Source organism: Ceratosolen solmsi, unplaced genomic scaffold (assembly GCF_000503995.2).
Source record: "Ceratosolen solmsi marchali unplaced genomic scaffold, CerSol_1.0 scaffold57, whole genome shotgun sequence".
NCBI lineage: Eukaryota > Metazoa > Arthropoda > Insecta > Hymenoptera > Agaonidae > Ceratosolen > Ceratosolen solmsi.
Window position 1 is genome coordinate 5,518,165 of NW_011948427.1, and position 19,468 is coordinate 5,537,632.

The 19,468-nt window shown below is 29.4% G+C and overlaps 1 protein-coding gene across 1 annotated transcript in view; it reads left to right on the plus strand.

Moving 5' to 3' along the window:
- Positions 1-11,926, plus strand: part of E23 (ABC transporter G family member E23) — a 172,790-nt gene extending 160,864 nt beyond the window's left edge. The window contains exons 7-12 of the mRNA XM_011501208.1: positions 905-1,075; positions 3,554-3,675; positions 8,732-8,939; positions 9,556-9,770; positions 10,640-10,848; positions 11,556-11,926. Of these exons, the coding sequence (XP_011499510.1) occupies positions 905-1,075; positions 3,554-3,675; positions 8,732-8,939; positions 9,556-9,770; positions 10,640-10,848; positions 11,556-11,751 (1,121 nt within the window). The 3' untranslated portion in view covers positions 11,752-11,926. The remainder of the gene's footprint in view (positions 1-904; positions 1,076-3,553; positions 3,676-8,731; positions 8,940-9,555; positions 9,771-10,639; positions 10,849-11,555) is intronic.
- Positions 11,927-19,468: the final 7,542 nt, after the last annotated feature.

The window sequence follows — 19,468 nt, forward strand, 5'->3', positions numbered from 1 at the left end:
CCTATTGGTATTTGGTACATCGGAGCGTGTCTGAATTCCTTCACTCATCAGCAAAATCGTTTCTTCTATTACTTTTATACTTTTATTACATTTAGATACTTTTTTTACTCCGTGCGAGAATCATGGGCATACATATATACTATTGAATTTTATCTTAATTACCAATTCCATTCGACATTTGATTGCAAGCGTCGACTACCATTATATATCCTATGCATATATGCTGAAATTCTTCACTGCGGTTAACTAAATTGTTCTTTTATCATTGTGTTTTTTTATTTCTCTAGCTCTGGTGACAAGACGAGTAGAAAGTTATCTATAAAATAATAAAAGAAGGAAGGATTATAATTTTCTTTCAACTCCAAAGTTTCCAACAATTTTTACAATCCCTTTTTTATAATATAGAAAAGAATACATGATGGATTATTTGATGATAGTTTTTCATTTAAGAGCATAATTATTTCGATAAGAAATAACTGTAACGTTACTTGTATACACTGCATGATTTTTATTATAAAATTATACTAATGATACTTTTAATTTATTTTTTATTATAAAGTAAGCAGGAATTTCCATGTTCTTTCAGATATAGTTTTTGTCTCTTCCCCGAACAATTTATCATGAAATATTTTTCTCATGTAGAATGATTTAATATCGACACAGCGAGGACAAAAAAAATTTAGTTTACTAATGATTTTATAGAAAAGTTATTGCAGTAAAATTGTTGAGTAAGAAATAATTAGTCCTTCGATTTATAAGATATCACATAATTTCGGCGAATTGCAGCAATAGATACTTTACGACGAATGATAAAAACACCGTTTATAACGACTTGAATGCTCGCGGCGTGATGAAGCTTTATTATAAAGAAGCGATTGATCCAAGATTACAACGTTGATTTCAGTGGAGCAAATCAAGGGCCCCGAGGAGGTGAGGGAGCGGATTGTTGCCGCAGCCCGGGCCGCAAGACAGGGACCTGACTGCCCGCCAGAACTTCGCCCGGAGTTCAATCCCAGCCAACACCCGCTTTGCGACCATCTCATCCATTATCATGAACATCACATTACTCACAACGGTATGTAACTACATATTTGTGCATGCGCACCTATTTCTGCAATTCCCTCCATATCCTTCGCTTGCCGTCTGCCTGTTGTCCTACTCCGACTTCCTTCCACTGATCGCCTTTAAAAGCATTTTACAGTCACTTTGACTCAAGCATTTTATGATCGTATTTATATTTCTTGCTGAAAAGAAATATGAATTCAATTAATAGTAGAGTAGAAGAATGATTTACTGTTACGGCATTCTTTAAAAAAAACGTTGATTGTTTTAAGAACTGTAGGAGATCAATGATTTACTTTTTCATCGCCATGCTCTATTAACACTGCAATAAAAATCAGGCGATATAATGCCTTTAACAGAATCTTTAACAAATGTCGTAAAAGAATTGTTTTTTCTTTTACATGAATAAAAGTATATTATCATCAGAAATTATGACAATTTTGATCGATTTGTTTCTTTATAGAATGTATAAATAAATATATATATATTTATAAATGTACTTATGCACACTCAATTATCTCACTTATTTAATGTTTAACTGTTGTAGTAGCTAATATACCTCTTTAAAATAATTACACTCATAAAGGAAACAAAAAATGGTATTCTTTACCGCTGCTATCCTATATTTATTCATTGCTATTTCGTTAACTTTTTTTCGAAAAAAAGAAGACAAAAAAATAGGAAATGTGACAGTAAAACCACCTCGTAAATACGAGAGAAAGCAACAAATCCTACCACAAGAACAAAAGTTCATCATATGCCTAACCATTTTCTATTTATCTAGCTTCGTAGCCTTTATTTTACTCTCTTAGTTTTCATCCTCCTCTACAGCTTAACTCATTCATTATCTAACCAGTATTCTCTCCCTCCTTTCTTTGTCTATCATCATTTAAAAATATCCATCTCCATATTTCCCTTTTCTTTCTCTTTTTATTTTTATGTAAGACATCGTCTATTTACCTCTATGCTCTCCAGAAAGTTGCCGCAAATGCTTTCCAATTCTGCCGGCGTTGGCAGCAGCAGCCATGGCGACGGGATGTGCGAACGGATCGATGTTACTACTACTTTACTCTTGTTCTCTATTTCTAAAATTTTCTTAGCATCTCTTGTTCTAACTCTCTCTCTCTCTCTCTCTCTCTCTCTCTCTCTCTCTCTCTCCCCTCCCTCCCTCTCTCCCTCTATTTAAGTCTATATCACTAACTTTTCTCTCTTACACACACACGCGCACGCACGCACACACACATTCTACGTTTTCAAATAAAACAATAATTTTAATATATCAGGATAATTTTTCTCTATGTCCTTATAATATTTTATATATAATTAAAAATGTTCTTTCTTTTTCTTTGTTTCTAGAACTAACTTATTTGCGTCAAAATTCTATTTCGTTTACTTAAGTTTTATTTATTATTTTTTTTTGGTCTTTCTTATAATTGTATCTAAATCTACACATATGTTGAGAATACTTATTGATTATATATTTTATATAGTATTGAAAATATCAAAATATATGCTTGCGTTATAAAGAAATTTCATCATCATTGATGTAGTACGAATCGGACATGACATTATTTATGAATATTTGATATTATAATAATGCACTTTACTGAGTTGTTCAGAGTATGAATATGAATGAATTATTTAGAAGAGAATATTAGCTAATAATAAAAATGATATTGAAATAAATATGAAATCTATTTTTAATAAAATGTATCATAAAAAATAGTAAAATAAAAAATCATTGTAGGAATTTAACAAAATATTTTTAATAAGCATTCAATTTTTATATTAGTAAATTATGTTAAAAAACACGTATATTTTTATTTTGTCTCGATATTGCAGTCTTCTGAAATGATATATGTTCGTCATTATTTATCGGGTATTAATTACTTTATTATGACAATATTATTGACAGATAAGAAAGGAAGATAAAAAATGTCAAGTTTAAAAGAAATATCAAAAGTTTGTATTTTAATATTGCGCTCGAATAAATTAACCGCAAAATCCACAATAAATTTTCGTAAAATAATTGAGCTCTATTAAGAAACGTGCAGTGGCATTGTAATGTAATAGCACAGAAGAACATTAAATAATGGCATAAAAGTTTATAAAATGATGTAGTGCATTATGTCGTCGGTTAAATGTATAAACAAACGTAAGTACTATTATGCGATCGAACGAGAGCAACGGAAAAACATGAGAATGATAGAGTCATGTATAGTTAGCGAACTTCCTCCATAGTTGAATACGAATCCCTGATGGTCTTTTTATTCCACTTAAATAAGGCTGAAGCAATATGCTACCCGTGCGATGAGAACACGTATAAGGGAGGAAGCAAAGGTAGCCGCCTTGACCCAAAAACCCACCTTTCCTCTGCATTGTTAACCTAGCTAATCCTGAAACAATGTTGCGTCAACTCTCTTACAACGACTCGCTTTCTTTTTTTATTCCCGCCGATTTTCTCGCATCTGGTTGGCGATCGCATGAACAGCGAAGGAAGACGAGGGACGTACGTTGTGGCTGGACACGCAGAGCCATGCCAGCAGCAACGCCAGCTCCGCCGACGACGACTACAGCTGGCAGTGGCCCACGAGCTTCTGGTCCCAGTTCAAAGTGAGTATGTCGGCCTTTTCTTATGCTCGCAAGCCCTCTCGATCGAGTCGCTATTCGTCCGACCACCTTTTTACCCAATAATGCCTTTGTTCCATCGGACGATGGCTCAATGATGTAATCAACCACTGGCGCCCACTGTTCCAATCAAATCGAATGCATATTTTCACGCAATAGCTTGGCGTGAGACTTTTGAGACCCGTGAACTTTTAATCACGTGAACAATTCAATAATAATGACAAAACGAACTTTTCTTACAAACTTTTGATCTCGTGCTAACGCAATATTACATATTAAATATCTTGATATTATTGCGTGAGCTTGCTTTTTATTTTCAAAGTATTATTCTCATAATACCAAAAGTCCAAATAATTCATACGATATCTTAATGTGCTCATGAGAAAAAGCTCGGAAATAAGTATAAAAATTTGAAGACAGCAGTTTTTTTTTAGTTAAATACACAATATTTTATATTTAAAAACGAAGAAAAAATATATTTACATTAATCTAAATTGCGATTATATTTGTTTATTTAGTGATATGATTAATATTTAGATAAACCAATTGCAATAAACATATATTTGAGAAAATTATATTACCTTAATGAAATTGAAAAAATATGATTTTTTTTTTTTTTTTAATATTATGAATTCACTTTATAGATGACGTAAATATGAAATTGACCTTTATCCTTGAATCAGTAATTAAATTTGCATTTATCAAGATGGATTTAAGTATCGTAATGATGAAAAATCGTAATGATGCCTTAAATAAGGAAGAATTTAATATTTCTTACTCTTATTCAAATGCAAATGTGACTCTTAAATATTCTGATGATTTGAAAATAATTTTTATAAATCATTAATGAAATTTATTTTGAAAGTACAGTTTTAAAATTAAAAGATACGTAGTATTTAACACCGTAGTGTAATAATAAAAAAATAAGTGTATTACTTTAGGGCCGCTTAATATTGTATGCTTACCATTTCTTTTAATATTTCATACTTGGATTTGCATTTAATATAATAACACGTCTAATGTAAAGAATAATAAACATATTAAGTTAATGTTAACAATGAATAAATAAAAAGATAATAAATATTAATACAAGCGAAAGAATACAAATTCGTCACGATTGCAAGTCTTTAGCGTTGGTAACTGGTCAGTTGTTAAAAAGTTTCTGCTCTACTACTTTCTTTATTTAGAACATTAACTTTGTTTCGGTTAAGTAGAAATAATTAAAAATTGTATTTTATAAAAATAATATTCATTCACATCAGCATAGATTTTTATTTATTTTATTAGTCCTCTCGTTAATTACATTTTCTATTAAATACGAAATTATTATGGAAGCATAATAAAAATATACAAGTTGAAAGAACAACTGTAAACATCTGTTCCTACATTTCCTTATATATATATATATATATATATATATATATATATATATATAAATAATATATAATATATTTTATAAAATATAATATATATATATATATATATATATATATATATACATATATTCGTATGTAGAATAATTTTAAATTTTACGCTTGAATATTAACAATCAAAATAATCTATACTTTATTGTATATCTTAATATGCACATATATATCTTGATATACTACGTTCATTAAACAACTCGCATTTAATATAAAATAAATATCCAATTAAAGTATTCGTTCTTACATTTAAAAATATACTTCTAATTGTTCGTTATTTCGCTAGATGGATGGATTTTTGTTTTCTGATAAATTAGAAAAATCATTTAAAAGTATACTCATTAGTTGATAACCATGTATGAAGGAGAGTAATATCATAAATTATTCGAATATAGAAATAGCAATATTACGGAACATGTATTGCAAATTACATCTATTTAAATAACGTGCACAAATGACCTTATGAAAGTAATTTATAAAAACGATACATGTATAAAAATTATTTATTAATGAGCATACTATATAAGTCATAGGTTGACAATATCAAATGATTAAGAAAATTAAAAATAAGAAATTTGTTTTTTGTAACAAATACTCGATGTTATTATAAAATTATTGATTTGGTATATATATATATATATATATCAAGGTTGCAGTAGTAAATCAATTGATAATTTTTACTACTTATCACTACTATATTTTTACTACTATAGTTTTTAATACGCGATAGTAAAATTGATAATCTATATTAGGTATTGTAATATAAGCGTTGAGTTTCTTAATATCTTGTAGTTTCTTATTGCAGAATGAACTGCAACAATCAATTTAGATATTGGCAGCAGGCTTCAGAAAGATAATGTAACTTTTAGAAAGATTTTTACATTATATTTTACTTCTATAGGCTCGACTTAATAGCATTTATTACATTACTTCAAATTTTGTTTTTCTAAATAAGTACAATTTATTATTAAATAATTATAGTTAATACTATTGTAGATTATTTGTATGTCAGTATGAAACTATTTTAAGCACCTATGGAATAACTCTGAATTTAATTGTATTATATCACACTTTAATTACAACTTCAGAGAGTAATTTTCCATCTACAAATAACAAGACTTTTTTTATAAAATTTTTTTCATAACTTTTGTTTTTGAATTGATTGTACATATTGTTTTACTAATGAGCAGTTTTTAAAATTTTATATTTACAAACTAAACTAAAATCTAAGGATGCTGAATTTTGAGTCATACATCAAATATAACAAATTCATTGTATTCTGTACTTTAGATACAGAAATCAATGAAATTGAGGATTACTTGATGACAGTGTAACAATTAATTATACTTATAAAAGTATATAAGCAATCATTAATATAATTTTCTTCGTAATTATTTTTAATCTGTTTTTGGCTATAATAACCGCACGAAGTTCTAATACAAATGATAATATTATAAAAATGAAAGTTTATGTTTGGAATAACAAAAATTTATAAATAATATTTATATTATTATAATATATAAAATTGTATAATGTATATTATATAATAATATTTATTTACTGTACCTCAATATATACATAAGTATAGTACTCTAAATCCTTTATATTATAAAATTTGTAATTCTACCAATAAGAATTTGTTATTTATAACTTATCATTTATTTATAATTATAAATCCAATTAACCTGTAAGATCATAGTGAGTTTCATTAAATTTTTATAATGTTTAAAAATTATTTCCTTTTACTGAGTAACCGAATATATATTTAAATATTTGAATAAAGCATTTATTTCTTCTTTCTTTTGCATGTCTTTTTTCAACAATCTTCTGTTGAATCTTCCACAGTTTATAAAATATTTTATTCACGAAATAGTAAAAACGGATATAATTCGTGACATTTTGCAACATATACATTCTGAACATTAATTGTAAGAGAAATTTTTGGAATTCTTGCTGTCAATTAGATAAGTTATGCTATATTATATAGAATTACATATAATTAATATATTTATGTTTTCAAAATGGAAACTTATAATTAATCAAAATAATATTTAACATTATTCCACATTATTTAAAGCAATTGAAAGTTTTTACTACATATTTGTCTAAAGTAGTTTCATATGCTCTCAATTTAACTATCGAATAATGAATATTGTACTGAATATTGCCAACTTTTAAAGCATAATTTAATAAATTGTCCCAGATTATGTACGCTCACTTCTCAAAGACAGTTCTTCTCACTGTTCTATTACTTGATATTAGATTACTGCATAGTGGGATAACAAGACTCATTATTTTACACTATATTTTTTAAAAAATTTGCCACATGATCAAAGTACCGATACCCGCGCGTACTATTTATAGATTTCAAACGTCATGCAATTATTTTATAAAAATCGCTACTTTATCATATTTCCATAAACTTAATTATATATATATATATATATATATATATATATATAGTTTTTATATACTTTAAATTTAAAATATATATATATATACCTTAAAATCGACTCGGGGCGACCAAGGTTTCATCAAATACATTCATATTCGATAATTTTTCAACTATCGTTAATTTTATAATTAATTTAATACTACTTATTGTAATTATAAATTTTATTTCCTATTATAAAAAAATGAATTAGTATGAATACGATATTGTCAATTATGAACAAATTAGTAAAACCTTTTGGCATCCAATAATGCGCACTCTAAACTAATAAAATTAAATCTTTAAAATTAATAAATTTTAAAATAAATTATAATTTTTTGATAATTATTGCTGAAAAATTATTGGAATGATCAACTAATGTAGGTCTGCTTTCTAACAATTATGCCAAGAATAATGTTAAATCTTATTGACTACTTAATAAGTTGGCAATTTTTATTATCTTTCATTATCCTTTCTTGATATGCATTTTTTAACTTTTTTTATTTCGTAGTATCATTCCATTGAATATTAATCTGAAGTACTTTTATATGTTATCATTTTATTTTTTGAATGTTTTCAATTTATTCGGTCAAATGTATTTGTGATTTCTGTTTTGTATTTTGTAATTATTATTATTATTATTATTATAGAAGGGTTACTCGCTATATAAAATATTATAATTTCTCATATTCTGTCGTAAAAATTACAAAATTCAAAATTTAATTTATCATTCGAAATGAAATTATTCAACAAATTACGCGCAGAATAACTTTGAATTTGAAATTTCAATTAAAAATAAAGAATACCGAATTATACCGATATACTCGAATAACAACATTTCTCGTGAAAGAAAATAAAATCATCATACAAATGTAATAAAAAGTTTTTAACAAATGCTTAAGCACATGATAACTTGAAATCTCTAGCCACGTATTAAAATCGGAAGAATTTATACTATAATACATAGTTATTTAAATTTATGCAATACGTGCGTTGTGCCTGAACGTGTGACATGTACAATACGCGCATACAAAGATAATTACTATTAGGAATCCAAACATAAATCAGCCATACATTTTAATATTGATATTAGCATTTTTAGCATTAGCACTTAAATGTGAGAAAAAGTAGAAGCTATTGTTTCTTATGCCAGCAATATGGAAATTAATCATGTCTTCCAATACAGGTATTATCGGAGAGAAATTTCCAAGAGGCGAGGCCTCGAATGCTCTCGCGCCTCAATTGGTTGCAGACCATAGCGCTTGGTCTGTTAGCCGGATTATTGTGGTTCAGATTGCCCAGAACAGAAGCAGCACTCCACGACATTCAGGGCTGGATGTTCTTCAGCACGACGTATTGGATGCTCTTCGCACACTTTGGCGCCCTCTCAAGCTGTAAGTTCCTGTAAATTATGGTTGAACTTTCTCTTTTAAAAACGATAAAAATAAATGTACGACATCTTGCTGGTAAAAGTGGCACGATTCTTACGACGAAGCAAGGGATTATTACCGATTGTTGGATAATTTGTACTGCTCTGTCATTAAAATACGCCCAAAATACGCATTACTTCCAAAATACATTTATTCGTAACTGTATTATTCGTTCAGCCTCCATTAAACATTATGTATTTCATTTTCTACCATAATACCTCGTCCTTCAAATTTAATTGTATCCATTCGGCTTAATACGGATCACCAGCTCTTACATCATAGGTCGTATACGATAGTTGTGAAAGAACGATAAAAATGACTAACGACCGGTGAAAAAAGAAGAACAAATAAAGCCAAAACCGCAGGTGCACAATAGGTAGAAGTATAACAAAAAAATAAAATAAAACGAAAAAAAAATAATAATAATAAAAAAAATAAGAAACGAAATGTAAAAGAGGCTAACCGGCAAGTTCGGAGGAATAAAGAAAACAAGAAATGAAAGCGGGAGCTCTCGTAATCCGTATTTGTTCATCATCTGGAGCGGTAAAATTTATATATTTCTTTATTATGGTAATTACAGTTCCGCCGGAACGGGAGGTCATCAATAAGGAACGATTGTCGGGTTCGTATCGTCTTTCAGCCTACTACCTCGCAAAGATGGTTGGCGAGCTGCCGTTGACGATTACCCTTCCTGCGGTCTACCACATAATTAGTTATCCTATGCTTGGCTTTCACAGCCTAGCCGTTTTCGTCACGTTATTGGCGTTCTTACTTCTCAATACAATAGTAGCGCAGGTACGTTCTTTACTATAGCAGTTTTTCAATTTTTCCAATAATTACCCATTACACGTGAGTAGATATCACTGCTAAACTATGCATCGTCAGTTATATCGGCTTAAGCATACGTTGCTCGATATTTTGGAAGAGCAGGTCCAACTACATTTTATATCTTAAAAGGATAAGCTTAAAGAAAGGCCACTTAAACGCGAAGAAGTGTGCAAGTATTGGTAACGCTATTCTGAATGTACTACTCTAACTAGACCGAAAGGGTCAAGCTCTTAATTGGCATAACAATTTTAATCTACACTATTAAACTTTACTCCAACTATTCTTTCTCCATTATTATTAATTATCTGCCTTTTATTCCTCATCTTTTTTTTTCTATTTATTTTTGGTTATTAACTTCATAAATGGCGTACGTCAATTGTATTATTAGAGTTAATGTAATTAAAAAGAGCCATTTTATGATAGTATTGAGGAACTTTTATGTTTTGAAATATAAATTATTTCCTATTTTGACTATTTTCTATTTCGATAATCATTAGCATCATAATTAATATATTTTTGTTTCTTTTGCTCATAGAATTGGGCAAAGATCGAAGTTTCAATCGAACTATGAAATTTCCTTTTCATCTTAATTGCATAAAAATTATTGAGTCAATGTCATTAGACAATTCGAGCTTTCGATCATTAAAACGGCACCCAGGCTACGAATAAATTAAATTTCTCATTCCCGTGAATCCTTACTAGCATGAGGATATTTATGGAAAAAGATATTTAGATTTTACGATAAACTTAGCGGAATGGCGATGGTGATTATTCGCCTCGCAACTCGCCACGACACCATTGGCGACAAATCGCTCAATATTATTAACCGATTGCAGAGCGTCGGCTTCTTCGTCGGTGCCTGCTGCCTTGACTTGCAGGTGAGCATCACGGCCTCGGCACTCTACACCCTGGCGACGCAACTGCTGGGCGGTTACCTGGCGACGGCAGTACCACCCTGGTTGGCCTGGGCGCGCTACGCGAGCATGGTGCACTACGCTTATCAAAACATGCAAATCCTCGAGTTCGGAGTCGGTGAGCCCATAACGTAAGTCTGGCAGTGAATCTCTCGATCCTTTCTCCTTGCTGACGCTGACCACTCGTCACGTCCGATGTAAATGCCAATCGTACAATAGTGACCTTCAGACAAGTAGATTAAATCAAAGGAAGAACTTAAAGAACGGAAAAAATATTTCTAACGACATGGCATTGAATTACAATACAATTTATTCACAATTTTTCTAAATTCGCCTTAAAATTGTGATTTTATATGGCATCTCGACAAAGCTCAAAGATAATTAATGTCAATCAAGGACGATTTACCAATATTTCATATATCTTCTTTAAAAATAATTTTAAAAGAATTTACCATTAGCTATTATGATATTACAGAGACTTATAAATGAAACGGATTAAAATTTCATTCTGTTCTAAGTAGGTAAATGTTGCAAAAATCAAATTTAAATAATCTTATACATAAGAATGATTAATATATTGAAAATACATAATTTAATCTGCAATCGACTAACGAATAAATTGATCGAAAAAACTTTCGGAATTCTTTGAATCGTTGATTCTCCATACAAACGAAAGATTCGTTTATTTTCTCAGGTGTTTAATAATAGAATAATTGTAGTTTTGTAGTTTTGAGTTTTGTATGAAAATGACGCAGGACGTAAAAAACAGCGGGGAAAAATAAGCAATCTGGAAAACTCAAAGGAAATAATGAAAAGTAACGTGAAACTGTCATTACAGGTGTTCTCAGCCCAGTAAGTTTGCCGAATGTAAGAATGCAACTACGATACCGGTAACAGCGATCCTTGAGAGTCAGGGTGGTGCCAAGAGCTACGGGCTGCCCTTGTGGGCTAACACGGCTGTGCTACTCGCCTTTCTCGTCGTTTTTAGGACGATGGGTTACCTAGTGCTGCGCTATTATCGCGTACCCAAGTGAATTGCTGCCGGCGTCAGAGCAACAAGATTAAATTGGTGAACGAATGAGCGAGCGATAATGAGAGGACGGAAGAATCAACACAGCCACAATGTATGCAAATTTATACACAAAATACAATTGACATATATACAGGCATAATGACTCACACACCAACACAAATTTAAAACGCAAACTTATATTTACACAACACGGCTACTTTATTCACGGATGTTTTATTTTCTATTTTCTACCTTTAATTGTTAATTATTATTATCGACTATCGCTATTATTATTATTAGTTTTATTATTATTATTATTATTATTATTATTATTATTATTATTATTATTATTATTATTATCATTATCTTCATTATCGTCGTCGTCCTCGTCGTTCTCATCGTCATCATCATCATCATCTTTACCGTCGTCGTTATTTTCATCCTCCTCCTCCTCATTATCATTATCATCATTACCATCGTGGTCGTTATCCTCGTTAATATTATTATACTAATTACTGATACTACTACTACCACTACCATTACCACTACCATCAAAACCACTACTATTAATACTACTACTAATACTACTACTACTACTACTACTACTGCTACTACTGCTACTTCACTGCTATTACAACTTTATTACTTTATTACTTCACTACTACTATCATTATCATTGTTATTATTATTATTATTATTATTATTATTATTATTATTATTATTATTATTATTATTATTATTATTATAATTCTTATTATTTTGCGATTATAATATTATTACGTAAATTTATTATTAAATGAAAATAAAATGCAATCATTGCGCCGAGCAAATCAACGCGCGAGTCGCTACGTACCGTCAACCCCAGTGAGCCTTTTTGTGAATTTTGTGCACGGTGATAGTGACATTCTACGTATACAGTGTATATGAAAACAAAGGTATAATCATGGAACGGGATGTCAGGGACTCGCGCGGCTGCTTGATTATTAGCGAGCCACCACGAATTTGTATAATAATTCAGTTAAGTGAGACTAAGAGACTTGGCGGGGGATACTACATTGTAAAATTTTTTTACAAGACGGAGAAAAACTAAAAATACAACGGAACGAATGTGTGAGTGAATGTAAGTAGCTCTATGCGCAATGTATGAATAAAATGATAGAGTGCAGAAATAGATAAATAATCGAGAATGCGTATGCATTGTTGCATTTTAAATTTGAGGTGCATCACTTTGACGGAATTAATTTTTTCTATTACTTTTAAGCGCAGAATCATTAAATATAAAAGCTATAAGACTTGATCAAACGACATTATTGAGGGAGCTTTCACGATCGATTAAGAATTGCTAAAGTGCAAAAGCTCTTTAGAAATATTGATGATAGAAAAAAGAAAAGTGACGACAGATTCTGTGCATAGATGAAAAATGTTTCAAACGTGTTCGAGAGTGAAACGCCTCGAATCGGAAATCCAATAGTGAGATAAGTGATATACGATTTTCTTTTATAATATTGATTATTTTCCATTGCGGTAAAAAGGGTACGTGAGAGGTACGATTTGAAATCAACACTCGATAACTAATTGCCGAATCAAATCGACTGAGAATTTTTTCAATGTAACCCAAAATCCTAGGTTAGACAAAAATTTAAGGGGTAAAACGACAACAGTAAACGTGCGCATTGTTCACTTTGTTTTTTATTAGTAATTTTATATGTTAAATGACTTGCGACTGTAGTTGTTATTCGAACGTAAACACAAACATATATATGCAGTTATATACATTTGAAAAATATACATGCATGTTTTGCGAACACGGAAGGACGGAGAAGAAGACGAATAAGGGGAAAAAGTGATCAAGAAATGAGAAAAAGGGTTAGAAAAAACGCTAATACTGCCATTTACACATTAGAAAAATTACGTTAAGAGGTGTATGTGTTATTATAAAACGTGAAAATTTTGCTTCGTACGTCAGAAGAAGAAGAATGAAGTACTCTTCTGCACAGAGGAGCATTGATAATGAAATTTTAATGTTCAATATTTGCGTGCTGAGAGAACAAATGAAATACAAAAGCTGCCAAATGAATTATATTATAGGAAAGCACCTTTAATCGTCAAAAAATTTAGGTTGTTGAAAAAAGAACATATAGATGCGTCCATTTTTTCTCACGAGCACGTATACACATTATTTGTATATTACTAGACTATTCATTATTAAATATACCTTTATATGCGTGTTATATGCCGTACGAAAGGCGAGTGTTTTTGTCGCTCAGACGTATAACGACGACGAATGTTGACCGATTAGCAAAAAGAATAATAAATAAAAATTAATAAAAAAATAATAATAAACATGTATGCAGTGAACGAAGGAAAATAATATGTAGGATTGATAGGTATTAGCAAGGATGAAGCGAAGGCGTATGTCATAGATGCGTTTGTGAACACTCCCTGGAATAAAAATTGTATGTGATTAATTACGTATTATTAATTGTTATTGATAATGTTTTTAAAATTAAAAAAAACATTACCCATAATTAACCAATTCGAAGTGAATAGAAAAAAATATACGATATTGGTGAATAAATGCAATATAATTTTTGGAAATCTATTTTTTAATTATTTTAGAAACAAACAGAAATTACAAAAGAATGTAGTATATTATCTTACGATTTTATTAACATTATATTCTAATAATGTAATGATAATAATTCAGTGAAAGCATAAATTATTGTAATAATTTGTATTAACGATTTGAACCGACACTTTAACTATGAAGATATTTTACATACAAATATTGATAATTGTAGCTAATTACGTACAACTTTTTTCTGGGTCCTTTTCTCACCCAAATTATAAAGGGATTAAGGAAAAAAAGAAGATTCGATGATTGTTACATAAGATAGATATTTGTACTATTGCAATTATTTAATGAGAGTTGTATCAATTTGCAGTTAATTAATGCTGTATTATGACAATGGAGATCGAGACCGATTATATCGCCCATATGGATGTTCGTGGCCAGGTAAGCTGCAAATTTACCTTCGAATCTATCTCTCGACTTTGAAAGTCGTTGTTTTCGCATTTCTAACAATCTATGTGAATTTGTTTTCAATGAGTAGACAATGTAAGCGAAGCTACATAAAGTAAAGAGATATTGAAAACAAAATTATGATAATAAACTTGCGGTTGAAAAATGCATTAATTATGCAAAGAATGAAAGAAAACTTTATTGTATCGTTCATATTTGAAAAAAAAAGAATTTATAAAGAGTTATGGATAATTTTGAAAGTTAATTTGTAGCTTACCTTACGTTATCTGTAATTGATAAATCCACCAAGTGTTCAATAGAGTACGAAGTGATGAATAAGGAAAAGAAAATAAGTCAGCGCAAGCCCACCTTCTTAATTTTGCGTTTAACAAAGGCAAATAGTTAAATGAAAGCATAGGACAAACTAAACGGTGTATATAATACGGAGTATATCTGTAAAATGTAACGCTAACGTCTAACGTTTAAGAAAATATCCACCATGGAAAAAGAGAAAAGGAGAACCATCGCGTGTAAACAATGTTTTTAAACAAAGATTTGGCTGTGTTAAGGTCGTAAATACTATTGATTTTTATCACTTTTTTTACTTAAATATTTAGAAAAAGCGAAGTTTAATAAAGATAGTGAGAGAGTTTTTAAAAAAAAAAAAAATAATAATAAATACTAATATATGTTGCGTTCGAAAGTGAGTGTGAGAGAAAAATGAGAGCGTGTGATTTGAAAGAAAACATAATAGATCCAAGAATGGCGTACAAGAATCGGATAAATATCTTTATAAAGTAGTAAAAAGATGGTCAACGAAGATAATAATAAAAATGATTGCAAGCAAATGAATAACCGAGAGCAAAATAAATAACAAAAATAATAGAACGCCGTATACATAATAAAACAAACACATTAGCGATCGGTATTCATCTGATAAAGCTAGTACAATTGTGCTTATAAAGCTTTTTTTTACTATACACGAGGAATAAAAGGATGTCAATCTTTTTAATTGCTTATCCGACAAAAAAGAAACACGCGTAGAGATACTTCGATGAAGCTTAGCGAAACCTTTTCTAATTTCATATACAAGTAAATTAACTGATATTCATACAATATATAACTGCGAAAGCTTAAAATAAATACAAAATTAATAATAAACCAGACGAATGAAAAAAAAAACAACAACAACAACAACAACAACAACTGAAAAGAGTAAGCGACATGTTTAACATATTGATAGATACGCATACTTAAATACACACGTAGGCGCATACGGTATACATGTGTGCATGTCCGTAAGTGTAGATGGATGTTTATATGCAAGCATGTATCGATGCATTCTTTACTTGACATTTTTCACTTTGTACATCGTACATTAAATTGAAAGCTTAAAAAAGGTAAATGAAAAATATTTAAAATATAAAAAATACAGATAGTTTCGATCATTCAATTCGAGCAAATCGCGTCAAATTTTTCTGTAATAACATGTCATTTTATTAAAAATGATAAGCACGATAAATAGAAATAATCGACTGCCTGCGTCTCAATAGCAGTTTCTCCTACAAAAAATAAAGTTTTGATATTTGCGTCTTGCGCGTTTGTACGTTTTTACAGACTTTTACAGCCAAACTTTTACACTATGAGAGACTTACTAATGTAGAGTTTTCAATTTCGTTCAGTTTTCAATGGTACATCGTGTCAAGGCAATCATGCTCTCATCCCATTAATCAGCTTCATTCGAACTAAAGAAAACCTTTATTGATTAAATATCGATTAGAGGTAGCATTAGCTTTACTCATTCAAAAGGACGTGTGATGCTGAGTTACTTCCATCAACTATCACTGATACATTTATTCGAAGATTCTTACAAAGATACTTAAAGGAATTCATCATTAAATTAATGAAAATATTTACAATCTTATGCTGAAATTACATTATGACATAAATTTATATAATAAAATAAGAAAAAATATTGTTGTATCTTAAAAATATATAATAAACAAGGATTTAAATATATAGACATACCCGAATTATTACATTTTCATTATGCATAGAGGAGTGTTACTTTGTATTATAATTATATGCTAAATGTTTAATAAAAATTTGTTAGCATAACGTAATGATAAATTTGCAAATAATACAAGTTTTAATGATTTACAAAAATGGAGACCTTTATATATGAAATTATTAATTATCCTGGATTTTATAAATTTTATTTAAAAAGACGTATCATTGAAAGCATAAAGTTTTATAAAATAAAATTGTTGAGTGGAGTAAAATGCACTTGTATGGGTTATAAAGAACTTAAGGCTTATAAAATTGAAGTATTGAATTTTTAATATTGAATGTAAATAAAATAAAATGAAAAAAATCTGTCTAAAATAAATATTTTCTTTGATTTGATGACGAAATTTCGATTTACTTAGTGGACCATGTAAATTTTAAAATTAGAGAACCACAAAACTGAAAAGACTAATTCCATATTTAGAAAAAAATGTCGTGCACTAACCAAGCGCATGTATTCGAGTTTAGGAATGACGTTGGCGTTGTTACGTACCCTACAATTCCGTATAATATATACATATGTCATTAAGAAAAAATTAAGAATCGACAACAATTCACATATGTGATGATAATACACAAAACATAGAATACGATTGATTAGAAGCAAAAAATGAGCCAAGACAATGTAAAAGTCTCATCTGAAGCTGTCAAACATAGTCGAGAGAGAGAGAGAGAGAGAGAGAGAGAGAGAGAGAGAGAGAGAGAGAGAGAGAGAGAGAGAAATCGCATGCTTCCTGTTTAGAAAGAAATAATAAACAAGATACAGATTATAAAGAAACTGTACCTTTCATACAAAAATTCTTGATAATTGTGCCAATCCGAATTATTGGAAAGGTAGGAGGGAGATAGAAAGGTGATATGTAATAAATGCGCTGAACTCCAGGTCTGATCTCTATATTTGATCTTAGAGTCTGACGTCTCGTAGCTCTTAATATAATTAAAAAATGTTAGAGAATTTCAAAACAGCTCCTGGAGTTTTTATTTTAGGGACCATTGGCTTGATTGCTTCTTCAGACCGAGCTCTTACAAGCATTCCTTCGATCTTATCCCTGATAGCATTATTTAAAGATTTATCGTATATTACAGTTGATGTTATCGAAATTTCTTTTGTTGGATTGCATTTTAACGATGTTAAAGTCTATTTTCAAATAGCTAGTATCGGAGCTAGTAATAGATAATGTAGGAAAGTGCTATTTAATATAGTTTATTAGATCAATCCTGTATTTATAAGACAATCAATTATTTTTGACATTTTATTTAATTCCTTCTCTTGAGTTCTCTTTACTAGAGCTGGGCCTGCAGGGCTTGCCTTTACGGTCTTATGATCTGGGAGTCCTACTGACAATGAGACAATGAAAGGTTGCACTCATACCTTCAAGTAATGCTTCATATCATGATTTTGCTTTGCGCCGTTAAGCAAATGTTCCATATTTTCCATCTTGTAATTTATATTTAATACTTCCGCCTTGATATCATCATAAAGTTTATATCTTACTCTGTCCCCTTCTTCTACTTTCACCCACTCCTAATTTTCTCTCTCTCTCTCTTTTGAGAGATATATACATATATATATATATATATATATCTTATTCTCTTCTACTCCCTCCATTTATTTCGTCCTTTATCTCTATCGGTGCATTTCTCATCATGAATATTGTATATATCCTTTATTGCTCTCTCCATATAATCTGAATAATCAATTATTTAATTTTCTTCCTTGTTATATTTTTATTCTCTTCTGGAATATCTACTACAAAATAATTAAAAATCACTCTAAGCATATTCATTATTATCCACCATAACATTCCTTTTAGGTTTTGATTCTCAATTATCGCAATTCTTACAAAACAATATAAGCGTTGTATTTATCAAGATTATTAAATTTATTATTATTATCAATGCTTTTATCGAAACTTTATCTATATTTAATCCAACTTTGTAAAATTGTTTTCAAAATTACTCTTGTTAATTTTTTAACCATATGACCGTACAAAAATCTGAAGAATATTGTTCATTGCCTAATTATTATCAAACATCTTCGTTCTAAAGCAATAATAAACTGTTTTCTCAAATTAAGTATTCACACTTCTCAATATATACACAGTTTCTTCATTAAATAAATAATTAAATTCATTCATTTTTCCATTTCTATAATATAATATTCGAAGTATACTTGTAGTATGAAAGGAGAAATGTATAGAGAGAATAATAAAGAGATTAAAAGTGAGTAAGACAAATGTTCGCGAGAAGAAGATTTTAATAAATAATGTTACACAAAATAATGGATATTCTTACTTACATAAAAGTGTAAAAATTAATTCAACTTATAATTAATGAAAAATATGAGCTGATTATTTAGTAATTTTCACATATATGTTCGTAATTAATTTCAGTATTTTTACATAATTAATTTATAAATTCTTATTTAAAGAATTATTAGAAACAAATTAATTGTAGTATTTCCGTTTAATTATCAATGCTCAATTTATATAATTTTGATATGACGCTTATTTGTCAAAATGTTTTTGCATAATGAATTGTACAGAGAAGTGCATAGAAAATTAATTGTCATTAAATAATTGGTAAAAAATGCAATTTCAGAACCAAATGCAATAAATATAATAGTATTGATATAACCTAATTACATGTG